The sequence below is a fragment of the Solea solea genome, chromosome 15, assembly GCF_958295425.1.
Source record: "Solea solea chromosome 15, fSolSol10.1, whole genome shotgun sequence".
NCBI lineage: Eukaryota > Metazoa > Chordata > Actinopteri > Pleuronectiformes > Soleidae > Solea > Solea solea.
The window spans coordinates 1,991,760-2,009,257 of NC_081148.1; the positions used below are offsets into that span (position 1 = coordinate 1,991,760).

General features: G+C 45.5%; 2 protein-coding genes across 6 annotated transcripts in view; one reads left to right on the forward strand and one right to left on the reverse strand.

Moving 5' to 3' along the window:
- The first annotated feature begins 3 nt into the window (after window positions 1–3).
- On the forward strand, window positions 4–12,296 carry shld2 (shieldin complex subunit 2). 5 transcript variants are annotated; one of them, XR_009242201.1, is made up of 14 exons: window positions 4–125; window positions 2,004–2,056; window positions 2,251–2,337; window positions 2,785–2,945; window positions 3,246–3,997; window positions 4,097–4,247; window positions 4,329–4,436; window positions 4,653–4,847; window positions 4,952–5,098; window positions 9,572–9,775; window positions 10,577–10,820; window positions 10,911–11,026; window positions 11,139–11,379; window positions 12,170–12,296. XR_009242201.1 is itself a non-coding variant. In XM_058650970.1 (14 exons), the coding sequence occupies exons 3-13, from the start codon at window positions 2,330–2,332 to the stop codon at window positions 11,318–11,320; spliced, it is 2,268 nt and encodes a 755-aa protein (XP_058506953.1). In that variant the 5' UTR covers window positions 4–125; window positions 2,004–2,056; window positions 2,251–2,329; the 3' UTR covers window positions 11,321–11,336; window positions 12,170–12,296. The 5 variants fall into 5 exon arrangements, 1 of the variants encoding a protein (XP_058506953.1); XM_058650970.1 differs by having other exon boundaries at window positions 11,139–11,336; XR_009242202.1 differs by lacking the exon at window positions 4–125 and adding an exon at window positions 248–335.
- The window catches only part of LOC131473644 (putative uncharacterized protein DDB_G0270496), a 7,413-nt gene continuing 2,032 nt past the window's right edge, over window positions 12,118–17,498 (reverse strand). Inside the window, exons 2-3 of the mRNA XM_058651008.1 lie at window positions 12,741–13,109; window positions 12,118–12,668 (exon numbers count right to left, since the gene is read on the reverse strand). Coding sequence (XP_058506991.1) covers window positions 12,616–12,668; window positions 12,741–13,109 — 422 coding nt within the window. The 3' untranslated portion in view covers window positions 12,118–12,615. The remainder of the gene's footprint in view (window positions 12,669–12,740; window positions 13,110–17,498) is intronic.

The following is a 17,498-nucleotide window of genomic DNA, read 5'->3' on the forward strand; positions in this document are numbered from 1 at the left end:
GCCGCCCCTTCCTGTTAAAGTACACAGCCATCTGAACGCGTGTGCGCGTGACCAGCCGCCGCCACACGCGACCGAATCCGTAGATTATTTTCACCAAGTGACGCGAGACACTTAACGAACGGCAGGTAAGCTAGGTGTTAGCATCACATTAGCGCAGTGACGTCACTTCACTAAACACGCGCACCGCGCTAAGAAGAAAAGGGCACGACGAGTGACATCATAGATTTGATCACTTTTTCAATCTGGAGTTATTTTCCAAAATTAGCAGGTTAGCCAGCATCGGTTCATATATCACATCCGGTTCGGCTTTCAAAGTAAAAGTTCACCCCACATTGGTATGTTGTACTTGTTTTAGTTGCAAGATCCGAAAATGTTATATTTATTAATACATTTGATTTTTATTTTTTAAATTGAAGTCTATGGTCATTTTATTTTTAATGATTTATTTTTTCACCCCACAATTGGGAGCACATGAGAGAGATAAATTAAATTAAGTTAAATTAAATTAAATTAAATTAAATTAAATTAAATTAAATTAATTTAATTTAATTTAATTTATTTAATTAAATTTAAATTCAGATAAATGTTGGACATGCGTTTCAGATTTTTCTTTAGATTTTATTATATTTTCCTTTAAGCTTAAAATGTGCTAAATCAATTCAGTTATTGTTCATTAATGTAATTATTTAGTCATCTGAGTTTACTGTTCATGTTATTAAATGATAAATATGATTATTATATTATACAGTATATTAACAAAAATCTATAAAATGTCTGACTTTTATTTTGAAAAGCTGACGGAGGACCTCCCTGGCGCGGGCGCGCGCCTTCTCACACTGAAATATGTGGTTTTAAATGTCACATTTTCTAAACTTAGAGCTCAGAGTCACGTGACGAGACACTTTAGTGCTGCGTTTGTGTTTCACAAACTTAACATCAAAGGAAAACACATTACATCTTATTAGACACTTAAAATTCTGACTTTATTTGTACTTTTAAAGTTTATTGGGAAACAGAGACTGACACGAACAAGCAAATAATGAAAACATGCATTTTATATTTCCATCATACTTTCAGTCCTGCATTTTGACTTTATGATGTTGTTTAATCAAATATCTGCCAAATGAACTCTTTCCCCATGTTCCGACTATTCCTTCCAGAAAATCAGCAATGGACCAAACCTCATAGAGAAAATCAGTGATTTTAACATCTCACACACACAGGAGTTGTTGATCCACTGCTGCCTCCATCACTAAGTTCAAATGTCTTATTTTGTCACTTATTTTGGCATTTAAATTATTTAATTTAGACATTCACCAGTGACACACAGTGACCACACGAGGCAGCAGAGGACCAGCAGCTCCTGTGTCCCCACCACCTACAGTAAACTCACTGATTTTCTCTATGAGGTTTGGTGTGGGAGAGTGAGTGGTTTACACACTTCCCATTCCTTGAGCCTGCTGTACTTCCCAGATATATGTCCCAGACTTAAACTGATGTAGACTTTATTAGTCTTAAAATCCGTCCTCGTTGACAGTTTTCATGCTCCAGGTTTGTTCTCAGATCACTTTGCTAAAACTTTGTGACAGAATTCATACAAAAACACTTCATAAAACCTGAAATATCCCATAATAGGCTGTGAACACAGGCCTTATCTTTCAGTATGGACAAGTACGGTGTCCTGCAGGTCCTTTAAAGTCCCTGTAAAGCTAAGCACTGCTCTAGTTAATGCGTCCACCACTGACTGACAAGTTCTAATAAATTATTGAAACCCTGATTAATATTTGATGACTTGTCCTTCACTGAAACAAAAAATAAATCATAAATCAAACGGAGCCTGGGCTTTGAGGTGGACTCACCATCACCACCTCCCCCAGAATCCTGCTCTGTGATTGGTGGAGGGAACATTTACGGCGCTGTGATTGTTCCCAGCTGTGAAACATACCACCGTCATGTTCTGTGTGAAGTGGTGATTCTGAACAAATGTTTGTCTCCTGCTGCAGGCTCAGTGTTGTTGGGCGTAAAATGAAATAATCCCATGACCTCTAACCTCCAGGTAAGATGATGATGATGATGGCACATTAAAGGTTATTAATATGAACACTTGTCTGGTGAAGAGACTGATCATCTGTGTGTGTGTGTGTGTGTGTGTGTGTGTGTGTGTGTGTGTGTGTGTGTGTGCGTGCGTGCGTGCGTGCGTGCGTGCGTGCGTGCGTGCGTGCGTGCGTGCGTGGACTTTGTGGCCCCCAGACAAACAGGACTTTGGGGGGCCCTCATGTCGTAGGCGGTTTCAGAGCGTAGTGTCTCTGCATCACTGATCACAGTTTTAATGGAAATGTTATTGTTTCTTTTGTTCTTGTTTCTGTTCTTGATGCTAAGCTAAATTAGCAGTGTACACAGGCCACTCTAAGCCAAACTAGTTTTTCTCTACTGTTTATGCTAAGCTAAACTAACTGTTTCCACTGCTTATGTGAGACTAAAGTAGCAAGTTACCATTTTCTACTTTTAATGCTAAGCTAAACAAGCCATATCCACACATCACATTAACTAAACTAGCTATTTTACCCCTGTGTCCACTCTCTATGCTAAGCTAAACAGGATCCACTCTTAAGGCTAAACTGACTATTTCCCTTTTTTTTCCTCCACTCTTCATGCTAGCTAAGTTAGCAGTTAGTACCAGCTGACTAACTTTTCTTCCACTCTTAATGCTAAGCTAAAGTAGCTAAGTGATGAGAACTGATATAATAACATCAGTGATATAAATATGAATAATGTGATCCTCAGCATGTGTGAGCGGCAGAAGATCCATGTCTTCCTGGGAGCTCCTCCCTCCTTTGGCCCAGGCTTGGTGTCTGAAGCTGGGCAGGAGAGTGAGGCTCCTCCCCCTGCTGGGTGGAGACACCTGGAGCTCACCTGGAGAGGTGGACGTCTGAGGCCTGCGACAGGTGAGAAAAAAGACATTTCTTTATTTTCAGTTTTTTTAATTTACTTAAGACTTTGAAATATAAACAAACGTGTGTTACATTCACACCAGTGTTATAATGTCACAAAGTACAAATACATAATCTATGAGTAATAACCTCATTAATATGGCGACTTACATTCAGGGGTCTTTACGTTTTGACCACCGCTGGCAAATCCACGCGCTTCAGTCTTCTCTGTATGAAGAACAATAAAATAATGTTTTCAACGTTCGCCTGGAACCTGGAAAAGTCTGTAGAAATATGGATTTCTTTTTTACGTAGGTTCTGATGAAGTGCGGGAAGAACGAGTGCGAACGAGCTCGGATTACGATGCCGTAAAGATTCTGTGCTCCAATCATCGGGAACCTCCTGAGATACTCGAGAGTCTTCAGGATCAATCAGGTCCTGAGAAGGAGGATCAGTGTTTTGCTTCTGTTCATGAGTATCTGAACAGCTGCTTCCCTGACGCTCAACCTGAACCTGAACCTGAACCTGAACCTTCACATCATAAACCCACACCAGCACACCCTCCTCTGTGCACAGACACTCAGTTCCTCGCCACCTGGACACTGAGTCAGGCCTTAATCCTGAGAGGCAGCCAAAACATCCAATTGGCACTTAGCCCAGAAAAAGCCCCGCCTCCTCAAACACCACCCAAACAAGCTAAGACCCCGCCCGCTGTCTCCTCCAGCACACCGGAGCTGTTCAGCCCCGTCACGCCGTCACCTGGAGCCTCTGCCGAGCTCTTCAGCCAAATCTGCTTAACCCCGCCACGGGTCACAAAAGGGGGTGTCGTCCTGGAGGCCACTGCAGGGGGCGTGCTCTGCTCCCAGGAGGCGGAGACCACAACCAACCTCCACTCTCCCACCAAATGCCCTAGTGTCAAGAAACCTCGCAAATCCGAGGCGCCAACGAGCCGCGGCACGGCCGCGCTCCGCTGTTCCACCACTCCTCTGGTCCAGTGTCTCAAACCAGGGCCGAGGTTCTCGGTTCTGGTGGCCGTGGTTCATCCCTGTCACCTGAAAGAGGTCAAGGTGAGATGTTAGCCCCGCCCCTCTCCCTGTCCAGAAACAGGATGTATTTAAATGCCATATCAGAAGTTTAGTGAACTTCGGTTGATGTTGGTTTTGCAGGTGAGGTCTGGTCCGTCCGCCGGGACATTTGTCCCTCTGGCGTCCATCGTGGTGACGGATGAGTCGGACGTTGAGATGAAGGTGGTTCTGTGGCGGCGGGCGGCGTTCTGGGCGTTGACCGTGAGTCCTGGAGACGTTCTGCTCATCACGGGTACAACTGAACAGAGAGTCAACGTGTTTGTCCTCCTGTCACATGACCCGCTAACCGGATGTTGTTGTTGTTGTTGTTCAGGCCTGCAGGTGAACGAGGACAAGTGGAGAGGAGAGACTGTGCTGCAGTCCACCTTCAGCAGTAAACTGCTCAGCCTCGGACAGATCACAGTGTCCACTTCACCACCAGGTACAAACCACCTCTGACTGACCAATCAGCTGTGACGTCCTCCACACCTTATCTCTGTCTCTCTCTCTGTCTCTCTCTCTGTGCCTCTGTCTCTCTCTCTCTGTCTCTCTCTTTGTCTCTCTCTCTCTGTCTGTCTCTCTGTCTCTCTCTGTCTGTCTCTGTCTCTCTCTCTGTCTGTCTCTCTGTCTCTCTCTCTGTCTGTCTCTCTCTCTGCAGCTCCTCAGCAGGTCGATGCTCACTCTCTCAGTCGTCTGTGTTCATTTCTCCGTGAGCGGCGTCCTCTGCTGGTGTCCGTGTGTCTCCGCCCTCCTCAGGACCTGAACCGCCTCCCTTACGCCACCCTGAGGTCACTGAGTGTCAACACACTGGTCCACGCACTGCTGCGAGTCACACACACACACCTGAGCACAGGTGAGTCTGTGGGCGGGGGTATATCACTCAGTACCCGCCCACCTAAACAGGTGTTAACTGAGACACATTTCTGGGGGCGTGTCTCCCTCATGTCTGTCTGTCAGAGTGGCGTGGAGAGGCGGAGTCTCGCTGCAGGTCAGCAGTTCAACTGAAAGCTGTTGTGACTGTGGAGCAGCCCGGCGGACAGCAGGGGGCGCTGCTGCTGTGGGGAGCTGCTGTGGAGTGGCTGCCTCGCTTCAGTGCAGACAAAGGTATAGAATAGAATAGAATAGAATAGAAATACTTTATTCATCCCCAAGGGGAAATTGTTTTAACAAAGCAGCAATACAAACAATATTATAAACATAAAATGTAAAATGTGCAACAGTAAGAAAAGAAAAAAGTGCAATAATAAAGGAGTGGCATAATGGAGTGCAATGTCATACTGTAGAAAATGTGCATTGTGCAAATGAGCAGTATTTTTTTTTTTTTTTTTTTTTTTGTTTTGTACTATTACAGAGAGTTATTGTAAGTTTTGATGGCTGATGGCAGGAATGACTTCCTGAATCTGTCCTTGTGACAGCGGAGCTGTCTGAATCTATTGGAGAATGTGCTCTCCTGGGCCTGGAGGATGTGGTGGAGAGGATGATCGGTGTTATCCATGATGGAAAATAGTTTATTCAGCATCCTCCTCTCCACCACCGTTTCCACGGTGTCCTGTTTGCAGCCGATGATGGAGCCGGCCTTCTTTATCAGTTTGTTGAGTTTGTTCGTTTCACCGGCTCCAATGCTGCTCCCCCAGCACACCACAGCAAAGAACAGTGCACTGGCCACAACAGACTGGTAAAATAACTCCAACATCTTGCTGCATACATCAAACGATCGCAACCTCCTCAGAAAGAAGAGCCTGCTCATCCCCTTCCTGTACACAGCACCGGTGTTAGCCTTCCAGTCCAGTCTGTTGTTCAGCCTCACACCAAGGAATTTGTATTCCTCCACCATCTCAATATCCTCCCCCAGTACCCTCAAAGGTTGTGGAGCTGTCCTCTTCCTCCTGAAGTCCACCACCATCTCCTTGGTCTTGGTCACATTCAGAATCAGGTGGTTCTCACTGGCCCACTTCACGAAGTCAGATACCACTGTCCTGTACTCCCCCTCCTGTCCATCCCTCATACACCCCACCACCGCAGAGTCATCAGAGAACTTCTGCAAGTGGCATGACACAGAGTCATATTTGAAGTCTGAGGTGTATATGGTGAACAGGAAGGGGGACAGCACAGTTCCCTGTGGGGCTCCTACATCACTAACCACCACATCAGACAAACCACCACCCAGTCGGACAAACTGTGGTCTGCCTGTCAGGTAGTCAATGATCCGGGAGATGGTGGGCGTGTCCACCCCCACCCCCTGCAACTTCTCTCCCAGTAACAGTGGCTGGATGGTGTTGAAAGCACTGGAGAAATCAAAGAAAGTGATTCTCACAGTTCCTCCAGCACCATCCAGGTGAGACTGAGCTCGATGCAGCAGATAGATGAGGGCGTCATCCACCCCCGGTTTGGGCTGATAAGCAAATTGAAGTGGGTCCAGTGAGGACTTTACCTGCGGTCTAAGGTGAGCTAAGACCAGCCGCTCCAGCACCTTCATCACATGGGACGTCAGAGCCACTGGGCGGTAGTCCCCGGGTTCACGAGATGCTGATGACTTTGTCTTGGGGACAGGAACCAGGCATGATGTCTTCCACAGCGCTGGGACCATCCCCTGTTGGAGGCTTAGGTTGAAGAGGTGCTGCAGGATCACAGCCAGCTGGGTAGCACAAGCCCTCAGTAGCCTGGGGCTAAGACCGTCTGGGCCTGCAGCCTTGTTCTGCTGCAGTCTCTCCAGCTGTCTTCTGACCTGGGTGGTTGTCACGGAGAGGGGGGGGGGAGAAGGTGGTGGAGGAGAGGTGGAGAGGTGGGGGGGAGGTGATAGAGTGTCCAAGCGGTTCTCCAGGGGGGGCAGAGGGGGGAGAGGTAGAGGCAGGGGGGGAGGGAGGGAGGTGTGATGTGTGGGGGAAGCAGCAGGGGGCTGTGTGGAAGACTGTGAGCTGAACCTGTTGAAGAAGAGGTTCAGCTGATTAGCCCTCTCGATAGAGCCCTCTGTCGGTTTCTCCTTCACGTTAAATCCAGTGATGGTCTTCATTCCGGACCACACCTCCCTCATGTCATTCTGCTGGAGTTTGGACTCCAGCTTCCTCCTGTAGGTGTCTTTGCTCTGCCTCAGCTTCTTCTTAAGGTCACGCTGTACCTTCCTCAGCTCCTCCTGGTCCCCATGTCTGAAGGCCTCTTTCTTTTTGTTGAGGAGAGTCTTCAGATCTCTGGTAACCCAAGGTTTGTTGTTGGGAAAGCAATGGACAGTCCGGGCAGGGAGAACCGTGTGTTCACAGAACCTAATGTAATCTGTGATGCAGTCTGTCATGGAGTTGATGTCCTCCCCATGTGGCAAGCAGAGTGCATCCCAATCAGTAGACTCAAAGCAGTCCTGCAGGGCCATGTCAGCTTCCTGTGTACTCCTTCTCACTGAGCGGGTGGCAACAGGAAGCCTCTTCACTACAGGGACATACCTGGGAGTCAGCTGGACCAAGTTGTGATCAGACAAGCCAAGGGGGGGAAGGGCAGTGGCTGTGTATGCATCCCTAGCATTTGCATACAAAAGGTCAATTGTTTTATTGTCTCTGGTGGGGCAGTCGACATATTGGTGGAAGGTTGGTAAAACAGAGTCCAGGTTGGTGTGGTTAAAATCCCCAGTGATGGTGATAAATGCAGTGGGATGCTGTGTCTGTAATCTGGACACAGCAGAGTGGACACTGTCTACTGCTGCTGCTGCATCAGCTGAGGGAGGGATGTAGACAGCCACAACGATCACGGAGGTGTATTCCCTGGGGAGGTAGTATGGGCGCATTCCCACAGCCAAAAGTTCGATGTCCGGGCTACACAGACGCTCCTTCTCACAAACATGTCCGGGGTGACACCACTTCTCATTCACGTATACAGCAACGCCACCCCCTTTCTTCTTGCCGCTCAGCGCAGCATCTCTGTCCGCCCGCACAGTCTTAAAGCCCGGTACTGCCACGCTGTGCTCGGTGAAGTGCGAGTGCAGCCATGTCTCGGTGAAACACATGAGGCTGCTCTCCCTGAACACCCAGCTGGTACTCACAAGCGCACAGAGCTCGTCCATTTTGTTCCCCAGAGATCTCACATTCCCCGTGATTATTGCAGGTACGGCTGGTTTGTACCTCCTCGATTTGGCTCTCACTTTGGCTCCGGCTCTGCAGCCGCGACGCTTCCGCTTCAGTTCCTTCGGAAGTTCGGGCCGTGTTGTGATCAGGAGTGCCGGCTCCCTCAGCGCGATCAGCTGGTCGCGTGTGTGAACAATGCCCCCGCTGCGCTGTGCGTCCGTCTCGCCACCAAAAAGTAAAAAAAAGTAACAGAAGAGCCACAGAAACCGCACAAAAGTAGCGGAGTACATGGCGCAACTGTTCCGGAAAGTGTCACTCCAGATGCGAAAATAATAAGTTAGAAAAAAGTACTTAATTTAAAGAAAACGCTAATACACAAAGGGAGCTGCTGTGTCGAGCTGCCGCTAGCACGGCGCCTTGACTGATTAGATACACACGTGCACACATATACACACGCACACATGCACACATATATACACACACACACACACACACGCACACGTGCACACACCCCACACACGGACACACACTATCAGGGGCATTTTATACCAGCACACTATACTACGTGCGTCGCCTACGCTGCATAAAGACTGATAAACATGCGTGCGTACAGACACCAAATAATGAAGGGTGACGGGTGATAAGTTTTGGAATAATTTCAGCTACTTCAAAATAAATATATCCTGACAGTTCTGATTCATCTGTCAGTTCTGCTTTCTTCTCAACAATCCCGTATGAACCTGAGACTCTGTGTAACAGCTGATCTGTGTAGAATCACTGTCAGGTCCTGATGATCCAGTGTTCCTCGTGCGTAAATGCACACAGCCTCTTCCTCAGTTTGGCGCCTGAGCGATGGTTCAGTCCCTGATAGACCTCAACATCCCGTCATAGGCGCGCACACACTGTAGGCGTTAACACGCGTGTCACTATTGTACTAAAGCCAACGCTTCAGACGCCTTAACGTGTGCACGTGTGACTGAAATAAACTGTCACATCGCTCTCTCTTGGTAATACATGGATCAGACCCGTCGCCAGACCTCAGTTTTAAGGGCGGCATATGAAATGCATGGGGGGGGCACAATTATTAACCTGCAGTACGTATATTCTTTATCATCCTACTCTATTCACGCAGCATGTAATCATCACGTTACAAACCTCTGTTTTAAATATCTTCTGGCAACCAGGCACATATTTGTAATGTAATGACAGAGAATGCAACATTAGTATTTGTAAATAAAGTCAATCATTATTTGTACATTGAGACGAGCGTGCGCACAGGCGTCCGCTGCGTTCACACGTGGCACGGCACAAATGACCCCTCGCTGTTTGATTTCCACAAACACTACACAGTGTGTGTCTGTATCTGTATTAACAGTCACGCGTGGTCTTCATGTCACGTTTGAGGCGTAGTTCACCTGTCATGCACCCGTCACGTAGGCACAGACGCTGTACACGTGTGCAGGCATTAAATGCCTCTGATACACACACTCACGCACACACAGGAACATTAACGCTCCTGTTTCCTCTGCAGTGGCCGTGTGGGACTTCCACTTCCTCCTGGTGAGGGACAGTTTAACCTCTGACCTCCTCGAGCTGCACTCCACCCCCTGGAGCTCCGCCCACCGGCTGGACCCCACTGACCGGCGTCTGCGGGACTTCCTCGCTCCTCGACACAGTCCTGCGGGAGATGGCGTGGAGCTGGACGTGGACACGCTGCTGTCGCAGAAATACAGCGGTCAGTGTGATCCAGGTCACATGATCTCCACAAACATGGGTCTCATTTCATCTCATTTCATTTAAAAGCTTTGTCATTTTTGCTCATATTTGTGACTCAGAGTTACTCAGACAGACTTTACTGATCTCTTACATCGCTTACAAAGCTCTTTACTCCATTGTTGTTATTACATTTGTAACATAACAAGTTATATCTCAGAATCCCATCAACAATATCACAATAAAAGCATCCATGATGATATCGCACACACATTTCAAAATAAATGTTTCTTGGAAAGATACCGTTTACCGAAATAAATACACACACATTTAAATAATAAAAGAGAAAACAGAATCAATTATGAAATCAATTTTAACATGTAGGTCATTGACAAACTTAACCTTAACCCTTTAAAGGACCTGCAGGACACCGTACCTGTCCAACCTGTGCACAACAGCACCTGAGAACTGGAGCATCAAAATGAGGAACAAAGCAAAAACTGATTTCAGTCTCATAACAAAAGACTCATGTAATAATATCTGCATCACATGACCACGTCTTTATCTCACTGTGAGACTTTTCTGAAGTTTGCAAACCACTCACTCTCCCACACCAGAGTCCAGAGAGAAAACCAGTGATTTTAGCAGCTGCCTCGTGTGCTCTTTGTGTCACTGAGGTCAATCTGAACACTGAAGTAAAAATCCGTTTTTCTGGTTGCAGCCTTGTTTACCTTTATGTGAACACACACACACACACACGCACTTCAAAACCCTGAACTGTGCCTTTAACTCACACAGCTGCTGAATCTCGCTCTCTCTTCAGGTGTGGTGGAGCTCAGAGTCCAGGTCGCCGCCTTTAGCTTCCAGAACTCTCCGTCCTCCCAGAATGCACCTCGGCTGTTAATGGACAGCTCCACGCCGCTGGACGGAGTCCTGGAGGCGCTGAGCGGAGACGCCACGTACGCCGGCTGCGGTCGCTGCTCCGCCGAGCTCAGCACCGACACCAACGGCATCTACAGCCCCTGTTACCCGTGCCTGCCCCTCACTGGTGTACGCCGGTACTACAGGTGAACGCAGCCAGAAACACAAACATACATTTTCACATTTGTGCTGGAAAAATGTATATGATCGTGTGTGTGTGTGTGCATGATTTTCAGGCCAGGTGTGCTGACTGTGAGTGGGCGGGGCTATAGTCAGCTGTGTGTTCTGGCTCCTCCTGTTCCTCTACAGAAAATCCTCGAAGCTCCACCCGATAAACTCCACAGGAGCTCAGGTAAGACTCACACTGTAGGTTTTGACTCCGCCCACCCTGTGTGTGTGTGTGTGTGTGTTGGAGCAGCTGTCAGCCAATCAGAGAAGTGCATCTTTTTTCACCTGTATCGTAGCTCCTGGCTCGCAGGTGAAGCTCATCCAGGTGGCAGCAGAGAGGCTCCACGCCCTCCTCTCCCTCCCAAAGAAAACCTTCGTCATCACCATCAGGAGCCACTTCCTGTGCGACGAGAACAGCGCCCCCCTCAGTCAGGACTTCACGCTGCTTGACCTTCAGTTACCGACTGATCGTAAATAATCAGTAAAACCTCAAGGTGACAGAACAATGTTCTGTTTGTTTACATCGGCAAGAACAATGTGAGTCATTCAGCTTCAGCTACAGCTACAGCCAACCTTAGCACTGCAGCTAAATTTAGCACTGCAGCTAAATTTAGCACTGCAGCTAACTTTAGTACTTCAGCTCACCTTAGTACTTCAGCTAACTTTAGTGCTACAGCTAACTTTAGCCCTACAGCTAACCTTAGCACTACATTACATTACATTACATGTCATTTAGCAGACGCTTTTGACCAAAGCGACTTACAATAAGTGCATTTAAACATTTGGGTACAAACAAGAGCTAGAAGTAAGAGCTTCAAGTAAGCCAAACTATAAGGTGCTAGTCATAAGTGCGATGTATAAGCAAGTGTTGTCGTCGTCGTCGTCGTCTTAGTCGAGGTAGAGTCGACTAAGACTCTACAGCCAACCTTAGCACTGCAGCTAACTTTAGCCCTACAGCTAACTTTAGCCCTATAGCTAATATTTGCCCTACAGCCAACTTCAGCACTATAGACAACCTTAGCACTGCAGCTAAATTTAGCCCTACAGCTAACCTTAGCAGTACAACGAACTTTAGCCCTACAGCCAACCTTGGCACTGCAGCTAACCTTAGCACTACAGCTAACTTTAGTACTACAGCTAGTGTTAGCACTACAGCTAACCTTAGCACGACTGTAAACAGTCGTAGCCTCGGAGAGGTGATTTATTTGCTAAGGTCAAAGCTCAGGAGGTTTACGTGTATTTTGAATATTTCAGAACCATAAAAACACACTTGAGTTGTTTGAAATGTCAAATTTGTATCTTTATTCCAGAACGTTTTTGTCCTCAGGGTAAATTCATGACGTCATCTTCTTGATGGACACTGACACTTCAGCACAGGACGAAACAAACAAAGATGTCTATTTACTTCCTGTATGTTGTTGACGTTGAAATAAAAGGGCTGCCTCTGTCGTTTATTTAAAAGAACATCACTTCATATCATCTCAACGTAACATTGTTAGCGTTAGCTAACAATGTTACGTTAGCTGCTTTACGTTAGCAAATATGCAGAGCATTTTGATGCTACACAAGCTAACGGCTAATGCTAATAACTAGCATATCATTAGCCAACAGAATAATAAAAGAGGTGGTGTTGAACAGAAGGGGGCGCTAACAGATGTCACCATGTTTTGAGTGAACCTGCGTGTTTTTGGGTTCAGTCTTTCACGACAGCTGCGTTCAGACCAGTTTCTTCGCTTTATCTTCCAACCACAAAGTCGCGATGTCGGCCTCACTTTAGTTTCCTTTGGACGTCTCTTGTGCGACGTCCATCAGGTCACTGAACAAATCTGAGACAAAACAGGACAATCACAAAAATATCGAGACAGTTCCTGCAGAGACAAACGAGACATCGTACAAACCTCCGTCACTGACTCCGACATTCTGACATCCTGCAGCTCCTCCCTCCTCCTCATACCCTGCAGCAGCAGCAGCGCCCCCTCCCTGTTGTTCACTGAAGAGACCAGCAAAACCAGATTTCTTCTCCTTTCCTTTGTCGTCATCGTCGTCGTCGTCTCTGTCAAATATTTTTGAGAAGAAACCTCCCTTGTCCTCGTCTTTCTTCTTGTCTCCAAACGAGAACAGTCCTCCCTTCTCGTCTTCGTCGTCGTCTTTTTTCTTGTCTCCTCCAAACAGAGACAGGAATCCTCCTCCGCTGTCTTTGTCCTTCTCGTCTTCGTCTTTGTCTCCACCACCCAGAGCGTCCTGGACGGTTTCCCTCACTATGTCTCCTGCGAAACAAACAGGTTTGATTTCATCAAATAAGACTACGTCAAATTTGACCTCAAGCAACAAAAATACTTTATTTGTACTGTAGTACTTTAACTACATACAGTACTGTTACTGTAGTACTTTATCTTCATACAGTACACTTACTGTAGTACTTTAACTACATACAGTACTGTTACTGTAGTACTTTAATGACATACAGTACTGTTACTGTACTGCTTTAACTACAGTATATTCACTACATATAGCACTGTTACTGTAGTACTTTAACTACACACAGTACTGTTACTGTAATACTTTAACTACTTACAGTACATTCACTACATACAGTACTGTTACTGTAGTACTTTAACTACATACAGTACCGTTACTGTAGTCCTTTAACTACAGTTACTGTAGTACTTTAACTACATACAGTACCGTTACTGTAGTACTTTAACTACATACAGTACCGTTACTGTAGTACTTTAACTACCGTTACTGTAGTACTTTAACTACATACAGTACCGTTACTGTAGTACTTTAACTACATACAGTACCGTTACTGTAGTACTTTAACTACCGTTACTGTAGTACTTTAACTACATACAGTACCGTTACTGTAGTACTTTAACTACATACAGTACCGTTACTGTAGTACGTTCAGTGTGCTATTTGACTTCAAATTTGACAAACAAATGAGTTAAAGTTTATTTCCTCAGGGGTAAACTTCATTTCCACCGGCTCTACTCGCCTCGGCATGGCACGACATGGTTCAGGTTACATCTCCACTACAAAGTGCATACTCAACTCAACACATCCATTATTACAAGCCTGTAGTACGTGTACTTGTCTTTAGTCACCACATATCAAATCCAACCTCCACACACACATCACATCTTAATCTTAATCATCATCATCATCATCATCATCATCATCATCATCCTCCGCTTATCCGGGGCCGGGTCGTGGGGGCAGCAGTTTCAGCAAGGGACCCCAAACTTCCTTTTCCTGAGCCGCATCGACCAGCTCCGACTGAGGGATCCCGAGGCGTTCCCAGGCCAGAGTGGAGATGTAATCTCTCCACCTTGTCCTAGGTCTACCCCGAGGCCTCCTCCCAGCTGGACGTGCCTGATATACCTCCCTCGGGAGGCGCCCAGGAGGCATCCTCACCAGATGCCCGAACCACCTCAACTGGCTCCTTTCAATGTGAAGGAGCAGCGGTTCTACTCCGAGCTCCCCCCGGATGACCGAGCTTCTCACCCTATCTCTAAGGGAAAAGCCAGCCACTCTCCTGAGGAATCCCATTTCGGCCGCTTGTATCCGCGATCTCGTTCTTTCGGTCATGACCCAACCTTCATGACCATAGGTGAGGATAGGAACGAAGACTGACCGGTAGATTGAGAGCTTTGCCTTCCGGCTCAGCTCCCTTTTCGTCACAACCGTGCGGTAAAGCGAATGCAGTACCGCACCAGCCGCTCCGATTCTCCGGCTCATCTCCGGCACCCTCGTCCCCTCACTCGTGAACAAGACCCCGAGATACTTGAACTCCTTCACCTGGGGCAAGGAGTCATTCCCTACCCGGAGAAGGCAATCCACCGGTTTCCTGCTAATCTTAATCAAATCAATCAAAAAACAATATTTTGCCAGTATTTTAGAGATGTCCCCAAAGAGTGAGAGGGCTGGTTCCCCCTTAGTTCACACCAACACTGTGAGTGTGTGTGTGTTACTGTAGACTAATCATCACTGTAGACACTCTCTGGTTCTGTAGACATCATGTTCCTGTCATAGATCACTGATCATGCTGATGCAGCTGGAAACACTTTAACTTCAGTGTCGTTCAGAAGTGACTTTTTGAATCTGGCTGCGGAACAAATCTTAATGTTTGACTGTGTTTATATTTACACGTGGAAATATTGTCATGAAATAGTGTTGAGCAAAATGTTTTCATGTAAAATAGAGTGAAGAAAGTGAGTGACTTTTATAATGATAGTTTTCTCATCTTCAGTTTCAGTTCAAGCTGAATAAAGATCAAATCTAATGGAACATATGGTAGGACTGCAGCATTTATCATCATTAATGAAAGGATGAATGAGTGAATGACACTGTATTAAATGGAACAGTGTTCATTTATTCACTCCTCTCTTCACATAAATGTCATATGTTCATATTTCTGCTCACTGGATTCAAATGGAGGCTGTGCTCTTTGTTTACCCGTTGCCATGGTGAATCGTAGTATCAGAGCTCCATTGATGATGATTCACTCAGAGTGAACTGAACTGATGCTGATCAGCTGTTCTGGAGTTAAGGTTTGAACTCAGAGTTTGTTGAACCTGGGGGGTATTCCATCAAGCAGGCTAAAGGCTAAAGGCAAAGCCAAGCTTAAATGGCCAAGTCTGGCTAATATGAGTGAGAGTTCGGTTCCATCACAGAGGCTGAGATTAGCCCCAAACCCAGTAACCATGGAAACTATGACTCTGGCTAAGCCTCAACCATGGCTAAGCCATAACTGTGGCTCAGGTTTCCGTTCCATCAATCTGAGCCTCAACCCTGTTCCACCAAGGTGGCTAATGTGAATGCCAGCCATGTAACCATGGTAACTTATGCTGCCGGGCAAACCTGGTCTGTAGCAGGCTAAAAGTGAAGCTTAGCACCATCTATGATCAAAGAATGTCCAATAGACAGAAACAGAGACACACAACTGTCATGGAATGATAAAATAATATGTAAAACATAAAATATATAATAAAATGTATTAAAGAAATGACTTATACTAATAATTATATATTATCTAAAAGTACATTAAAGAACATTATCACCAAAATAAAATATAATAAAAAATAAGACACAAATAAATACAAAATTAAACTAATTAGCAAAAAAATATAATAAAAGGAAATTAAAGAGATCATCATTGTTTTGATGTAACAAGGGTTAGGGCCTCTGACTGATAGGAGATAGATGATTGATTTGCTGTCACCTGCATTCACTTACTGTAATAGGGCTCCTCGTCTCCATTGAATTGCTTGATTTGCTAAAATGATTCTAGATAAATAATCAATAGATCTGTCATATGATTATTTCCTATAGAATGATAACCAACATTGCATTTCGTCATGTAATAATCTACCATCAATTGTATGATAAATGTGATGAGTCATGTAAAATACTTTGATTAAATGTAGCCTATTATTATCAAAAATGTAGGCAAGGCTACTTTATATAGCACATTTTAGCACAAGGTGATTCAAAGTGCTTTACATAAAATAAGATGAAAATACAACAATTCAACATATAGCATCTGGGACCAAATACAGAAGTAGCACAAATACAGCATGTAACAATGACAGGCTTAAATGAAAAGGATATCAATTCTATACAATTGGCCATGCAGGAAATAAATGAAAGCTATCCCATCGATTTGCATAACATTCAGTTGATAAATGTGATGAATATCACTTTCTAACATTACTACTAGGGCTGCCAAATGATCAAATATGGAGAATTTCACATACATTGCAGTGAAACAATAATGCTATTTTAATTATGTTCATATGAATGTTACTTATTAGGGCTGTCTTTTTGTTCTTTGGGGATTTTCCTTTTCATTTTAGGGCTTTGGTTGCATTAATAGGTCCACATAATTGATTAGTTTAAAACTAAAACCATCAGGAAATCAATTGGTAGATTATTGTCTACATATATTTTGTCCCTTTGATGGAGGATTTATATAACATGATGATGCTGAAATACTTCATTTTCTTTGTCACTTACACATTCAGCCTGTCGCCAATATTCTGCCACGCCACATCCCTCGCTTTATTGATTGCAGCGGTATTGCCCTTCTTTGGGATTATGTGGCTGTAATCCTCATATACCTCCATGAGGAGGGTTTGCTCCGCTGCAGAGAACATCTCTGCACGCTCTTTTCCTCTTGCTTTTTGGCATTTTTCACAGTTTCCGCGCTCGACTAGAATGGGCTTTTTATTTTCCCTGTGGGCGTGCACAAGTTGAGGCTTAACAGTTGAGGCTTGACTAAGCGTCAGGTGGAGCCAGCTGATTTCACTTGATGGAACGACTTGGAGCTAGATTGGGAGGTGGAGCTTAGTCAAGCTTCAAGCTTACACCTAAGTCTGGCAATTCTTAGCTACGTTGATGGAATACCCCCCAGGATGAAAAGGCGCGGCTAAATTAAGCCAGGTGAAGATAGTTGGGATAAGTGCGTGTTCACGGCATACTAAAATAGACCTCGCGATCGCTCACAGAATCACCGATGAGAACATGGACAAAAGTTGCGCGTCATGCTTTACGGCCGCGGAACAACAGCTACTGATGGAGTTCTAAGAAGAGGTGAAAGAGTCCATACGTAAAAAAGGCATAATCAAAAAACGTGAGAAAGCCTGGCAGACAAA

What these genes read in the sequence shown, in the direction of transcription:
- shld2 (XM_058650970.1), top strand. An exon ending in GTCACCTGAAAGAGGTCAAG is followed by an intron (nt 3,998 to 4,096) that starts GTGAGATGTTAG and finishes TTGGTTTTGCAG; the next exon opens with GTGAGGTCTGGTCCGTCCGC. An exon ending in GCTGTCGCAGAAATACAGCG is followed by an intron (nt 9,776 to 10,576) that starts GTCAGTGTGATC and finishes CTCTCTCTTCAG; the next exon opens with GTGTGGTGGAGCTCAGAGTC.